This window comes from Arachis ipaensis, chromosome B6 (assembly GCF_059453495.1).
Source record: "Arachis ipaensis isolate K30076 ecotype BB chromosome B6, ASM5945349v1, whole genome shotgun sequence".
Taxonomy (NCBI): Eukaryota; Viridiplantae; Streptophyta; class Magnoliopsida; order Fabales; family Fabaceae; genus Arachis; species Arachis ipaensis.
Genome location: NC_142441.1, coordinates 150,949,907 through 150,956,589, shown reverse-complemented (window position 1 = coordinate 150,956,589; position 6,683 = coordinate 150,949,907). Strand labels below are relative to the sequence as shown.

The following is a 6,683-nucleotide window of genomic DNA, read 5'->3' as shown; positions in this document are numbered from 1 at the left end:
TAAGGAAAGTTGGATAAGTCAAAAGGTATTGGACCCAATAATCATGCCCCAACTGAGGTTCGAGGCTATATAGATAATCGCCTACTAGACATTATCTCAACTAAAAAATATATATCTAAGTGGATTATCCCTAAATAAGGGTAAGAAGATAGAGAAGTGGTATAAAAGAGTTCACATTATCCCCAAAAGTTACCAATTACTAAATTAATTTGAGAAGTTAACTGATCAAATCAGTCATTCATTTAAATAAGTGTGAAAATTTTGAATCTTAAATCCATTCACCAATAATCAATAAAAAGAGTTATATTTAAAGTATATGTTGTATATTTGCTTTCTCTTTTTTTTTTTCGGAGTTGAAAATTTTGACAGTTTATTATTTACTTTTTTTGAAAAGAAAAAGCTGCCTTGAATAATGGGGAGGGAGAATATTCTAACTAATCTTTATAGTTTTTTGTAGGTAATAATTATCTGCTTTCTTCTGTCGTTTATTAGTGTCACCGTTAGTCTAAACCTATCTCCATATACCATATTTTCTTGCCTTGTAAACACAATTATATCAATTATTGTAGCCTTTTGTAGCAGTAAAAACCACCTTATACATTATGCAAACTTCTCAATTAGTATGCCCAAGTACATAATGAGTGTTGCACCAAAGGAAGAAAAAGAAAAAAGTACAATCATGATTATTTTCCAAGTGTTCAATATATGAGGAGGAATTTATTTTACACCAGCAATAAGATTGTTAAATAATATTTTTATACATGATAAATTTCATCAATCCAAATTATTCAACTATTGAATCATGTTATTTTATCGTAATAATCATGCTGTTACTTGTGTGGTGGTGTGTATTATTACAGAAAGTAGAAAACAATACACAATACATATATACACAACCAAATAAAATAAATAAATAGCAATATTTAACACAAATTTAGATATTAAAAAAATAAATTAAAATTTTATAGCAGCAAATCGGCTGAAATTTCAATGCAAAATACTAAAAGAAATTTAAAGTTTATTTCATCGATATAGTGGTACAATCCAACAATAAAGTTAACAAATATGCCTAAAATTCTTTTTTCATTTCTAGATATGATTCCCAAAACAACCCACAGTCAAATTAAATCAACATATAAATCAGTACTATACATTTGTGCTCTTCCCCACCCACACATCTATTCATGTGATCAAATGTAAAGAAAGGAATATCACTCTATGTCTAAACAATATAAATGATCAATTAGCCACTAATAATTCAGATTGTTACACTACTTATAAATGTTTTACTTCACATGACTCTTGTCTTCCGTTCAAGTTTAAAGGTTTAACATTTGCCATATAAAGATTTGCAATCCAGCACCAACATGGAACATATAGAAATGAATCAACTGATATCCAAAACCAAAAGGTTAAGGACAAATGATTAGTGATATTCTATTAAGTATGAACGACATTTTTTCCAGAATATAGACACAAGTCAAATGCCTCAAAGCACATTGGTGTAAAATAACCAATCCAACACTAGTTTACTGCTGAAAAAATGATTTTTGGACATCAGAGCTCTGTTGTCATAGATTTGAACATGAAAACCATATACTTCCCTATACATACACAGATCTCTGAGCACCTAAACTGAACTCTGCCTAGAACTTTAAACACCTTAATGTTGAAAAATAGAAACCTAGCTCTGAACTAATGAAACTTATCTCACATCATATACCAGATCAGTTGAGGTCAGTGAGGCAAGGAAAAGTATCGATACATTAAACAGCCAGATTTCATGGCAAGCACTTACAATGAGCATTAGCCAATGCAAATGAAACTCATCTTCTGGGGTTAGCAGTCCAATTTCTCATGCCTCCACCAATAGTTAAACCCAAAGCCATAGCAAAAAATCCCATGTAACTGCTACCTATGGATCTGCCACTCTAAATTCAAAATAAGAAACGGGAATCTCTGGAGGTGATGGAGTTGTGGCCACGCATTTGAACTGTTACCAAAATTAACCTAAATTAGTATAACTTCCTCCAATGTGACAAGTCGAATGAAATTAAATTCGAGAAAATTTCTTTTTCCACAAAAGGTTGGACAGATTACGTTGAATTCATAATTAGTGGAAAACAACTACCTTATGTTGTTTGTATTTCTCTCTCACAGCTTGCAAAGAGCCACCTCTCCTGCTGAGGTACAGATCATGTATATTTTGAGCACATTCCTTCAATTCGGCAGGTTTATATCTAGTGAGTTGATAAAGTGCTGCATTCTGTAAATAAAACATTTAATTTAGTAATTGAATCCAACTTGGATATTGAATCTGTGATTTAGAGGATTGAAACATTACCCAAGGATGTGTCTTTGGGCTTAGCATAAATCTTGCTAGAAATACAACAGATGCTGCCACCAAAGAAGGCAAGAATTTCACACAATTATAATCCAACAAACTGAGCTCTGCGAGGTAGCTAGTGAGAAACTCAAATTGCAAGTCTGATGTCTGCACCAGGAAACAGGAATAATGTTAGTCAACTGATAAACTAGAAACAATATTTTTGGCAGTTTCATTAGTATAGAGTAAATTACTGTCACTAACATGCTTTCTAAAAATTAGCAACTAGCATATTGAAACAAGAGTTCACTTACATCTTTGCTCTCTTGAGCAACTTTAGAGAATCTTCTGCACAGACAAATGAAATGCAAAGCGGGCCAACATGTCAATGACAAAAATATAGCTAAGAAAAGATGATTCAATACGTAGATGAAAGATTCAATGAATCACATGTGCATGCACCTTAGAAAGGTCTTTACTGTTGGACCACCCAATTCAAACTTCAAAGACTTCAATATATCAGCTTCCATCTCCACAACCTTCAAAAATAACCAAAAGTAAACTAAATTTAACAAGAGCCAGGAATAAGCGAAAAACATTGAGAAGCTTATAACAAAACCAACTTGCTTAATTTAACATCTAAAAATATAGCAAAATTAAAAATACAATGCTACTTCTAAGTATCTAATAATACACACACAAATGGAATCAAGTGAGGACATAGAATCACCTGATCCTTGGTGTATGTGTTGTCTGTAATGTAACAAAATTCTTCCACTTCAGGTGGCTTTATCTCCTCATATTTTCTACCATGAAAACAACTCAACAAGGTCAGAGAACCAAACTAAACAAACACGCAATCAAAAACTCAATGGTGAAGAAAACTCACGATGCAATAAGCATTGCCGAAACACCAAGCAACTGCAGCTTTTGACTTGATAAGGCAGTCAAAGACAAGTATCTGTCAATGTACGAAACTGAGAAGTAAAGGGTATCGGAAACAAGCTTATACTCCTCGGCAACCTCTACTAACCAATCCACAAGAACACCCCTCATGTTTGCATTCACATGCCTCTGCACTTTCTGCACATAATCCGGTAATGGCCTCTTACTTGGATCTTCCTAAACTCCGACAACAAATAAGACATGAAAACTGAATTAGCTAAAGTAACAACCTTGCAAAATCCACAAACAATTGCCAGAGTTTTCCATTTTATACAAACTTGGGGGGCAAGAACATCAAGGATAAAAAATTCATGATCGAAACCTATAACATTTTAGGTACCATGATTGTGGGTTTATTTCCATTCACTTGTCGAACTTGTCAGATTATATATTTTGAATTTCCTTCTAAGGGCTCATTGCCAATTGTTTCACGTGAATTGCATCAAACACTTGAAACCATTACATCATGGAAGCACTAATGCACTATCTAGTATATAGACTCCATTATTAAACTAACGTTCAATCTATCTCAATTTATGAGTAAAATTAGCTAAATAAGGCACACACTGTTCTTCTTTATTTAATTATTCTACTATAGTAAAAAAGCAAGCATAATTGAATGAATTGATTATAAATATACTTAATGTAGAATTTGGTCCAAATAGTAAAACCCTAAATTGAAATGAAATTCGAAAAATACCTCCATTTTACGAAGATAATCGTAGATATCAGAAACATAAGGAGCACATAATTGCGGATCAACAGTAACTTCCGGCTTCTTTGCGGCGTCAACAGTTTCCGGTGGAGTCACCGCCGGTTTCTGGTTTTTCCCGACCGTTCTCTTCTTTCCCCTGGTAGTGGTGGTTTTTATTTTCTCCTCGTTCTGACTAAACCGGCGGTTACCGAGAACCGGCTTGGCAGGTTGTTGTGGTTGTGGTGGTGCAACGCTGGGGTTGCTGATGTTAGTGAGTTCGCCCAACACGACGCGCTTCTTCTTGGACGCGCCGGTTTGGAGCTCGGAGAGTGCAGCTGCTGCCCTCTTTTTGGCCTCGCGCTGAGGGCGCGTGGGGTTCTCTTGGTGGGCCATGCGAGTGGGAATGAGAATGGGTTAATGGAGAGTGAAAGTAAGTAAGGAGGGAGTGTTGAAGAGAAGGGGTTTGAGAAAGGGTTTAAGAAAGAAAGAAGAGAAAGAAGAAGAAGAAGAAGGAGCGCGTGGTTTTGAAAATATTTGGTTTGGTGGGTGTTCCCGCTCGCACTGTGGTTTTCGCGATGTTCTTTTTCAGCAGCAGGAGGGAAAAAGGGGATCACGAGTATCATTCTTCTTCTTATTCATTTCCCTTTTCTGATATATTAGTTCATTATGTCAAATGTACATAATAGGTCCAGCTACCACAATCTTGGGCTCACAAAATTTTAATATATTTTTTACTAATTTGATTAACACATCCATTTTTTTATTTCAATATTTTGATAACAACAAATTTTGGGTCAGTAGTTTTTAATAATTTTAACTAATATTTGGTTAATACAAATATCAAATTATTTTTAATAAATAAATTTATTAATTTTATGTACAAACTATATTAATTTATTTCGATAAATTTTAGTATATATATAGGTGTAAATTATGTGTTTTATGAGTATAAATTTTTTGTAAATATAAATACAAATTATTACTGATCTAAAATAATAATATTTATTGACAATATAATATTATTCTTTTGATAATATTGCATAATATGTTTTCTTTGTTTGATTTTTTCCTCCAAAAAAAATTATGAGAATATGAAATAAGAAGATGAAGAAGAACAGCAGAAGATGATGAGGAGGAAGATGAAGAGTTCTGAATTATGCAGAATTTATTAGAATAAAAATACACCCAAATATCTTCGTTTTACACCAAAATTTGCTGCAAATACAGAAATGAGTTATGTTACATGTACACTAAAATCAACCACCAAAGTCAGCCACTAGTATAAAATACATACTGGAATACAAATAATATATTGAAAATAAATTAAAGCATACATATATTTATACACAAATTCATTGGTGGTTGATTTTAGTGGCTGATTTTAGTGTACAAATAGCATTTTTGTACAGACAAATATTTCCTCTAATGCTGCATTTTTTTCTTCTTCTTCTTTTTCTTATTTCTTTCTTTCTTTTAGTTAAATGAATGTAAGTTCGTCATCTTTTAAGTAATTTTGCAACATTATGTATTTCTTCTTCTTTGTTTGAACAAAAAGAAACTTGAGAACGTAAAACAAAAAGAAAAAGATGAATAAGAAAAAAAAAAGAAGAAGAAGAAGATGGTGATAATGATGAAAAAAAAAAGAACCAGCAGAAGATGAGGAGGAAGAAGAAGAAGAGTTCTGAATTATGCAGAACTTATCAGAATAAAAATAAACCCAAATATCTTTGTGTTACACCAAAATATCTTCGTTTTATACCCAAATTTGCTGCGAATAGTCGAATACAGAAATGAGTTATGCTACGTGTACACTAAAATCAGCCACCAAAGTCAGCCATCAGTATAAAATACATATTGGAATACAAATATACATTAAAAATAAATTAAACCACACATGTATTTATACACAAATACATTGGTGGCTGATTTTAGTGGTTGATTTTAGTGTACAAATAACATTTTTGTACAGCAAAATATTTACTCTAATGCTATATTTTTTTCTTCTTCTTTTTCTTATTTCTTTCTTTCTCTTAGTTAAATGAAAGTAAGTTCATCATTTTCCAAGTAATTTTGGAGCATTATGTGTTTCTTCTTCTTCTTTGTTTGATTTTTTATTTTTATTCTTGTTAAGAGAGTAAAACAAGAAGAAACTTGATAAGGTAAAACAAAAAGGAAAAGATGAATAAGAAATAAAGAAGAAGAAGATGGTGATGATGATGAAAAAAAAAAAGCAGCAAAAGATGAGGAAGAGGAAGGGAAATAGTTCTAAATTATACAGAACTTATTAGAATAAAACTACACCCAAAATTCCTTAAAATACACCCAAATATCTTTGTTTTACACCTAAATTTGGTGCAAATACAGAAATGAGTTATGCTACGTGTACACTAAAATTAGCTACCAAAGTCAACCACCAGTATAAAATACATAGTGAAATACAAATATACATTGAAAATAAATTAAATCACACATGTATTTATACACAAATACATTGGTGGCTAATTTTAGTAGCTGATTTTAGTGTACAAATAGCATTTTTGTACAGAAAAAAGTTTTCTCTAATGCTACATTTTTTCTTCTGAATTGAACACACCTCAGCCATTTGATTGGATTCAAAACAATAAAAGGAGGAGAAGACTTGTAAAGACTTATATGAGAAAAACGCTTGTATATGGAGAACAAACTGCTCATCAATACCATAGAGGGGTTGCAAAATAC

General features: G+C 32.2%; 1 protein-coding gene across 2 annotated transcripts; it reads right to left on the bottom strand.

The window, feature by feature from the left end:
* Positions 1-1,383: 1,383 nt before the first annotated feature.
* Positions 1,384-4,631, bottom strand: LOC107605625 (putative cyclin-A3-1). Of its 2 annotated transcripts, none has more exons than XM_016307565.3 (8): positions 3,972-4,631; positions 3,216-3,448; positions 3,057-3,132; positions 2,789-2,865; positions 2,641-2,674; positions 2,345-2,494; positions 2,132-2,266; positions 1,384-1,993 (listed from the first exon to the last, which is right to left on the bottom strand). In XM_016307565.3, the coding sequence occupies exons 1-8, from the start codon at positions 4,356-4,358 to the stop codon at positions 1,916-1,918; spliced, it is 1,170 nt and encodes a 389-aa protein (XP_016163051.2). In that variant the 5' UTR covers positions 4,359-4,631; the 3' UTR covers positions 1,384-1,915. The 2 variants fall into 2 exon arrangements, with proteins under 2 accessions (XP_016163051.2, XP_016163052.2); XM_016307566.3 differs by having other exon boundaries at positions 2,641-2,671; positions 3,972-4,591.
* Positions 4,632-6,683: the final 2,052 nt, after the last annotated feature.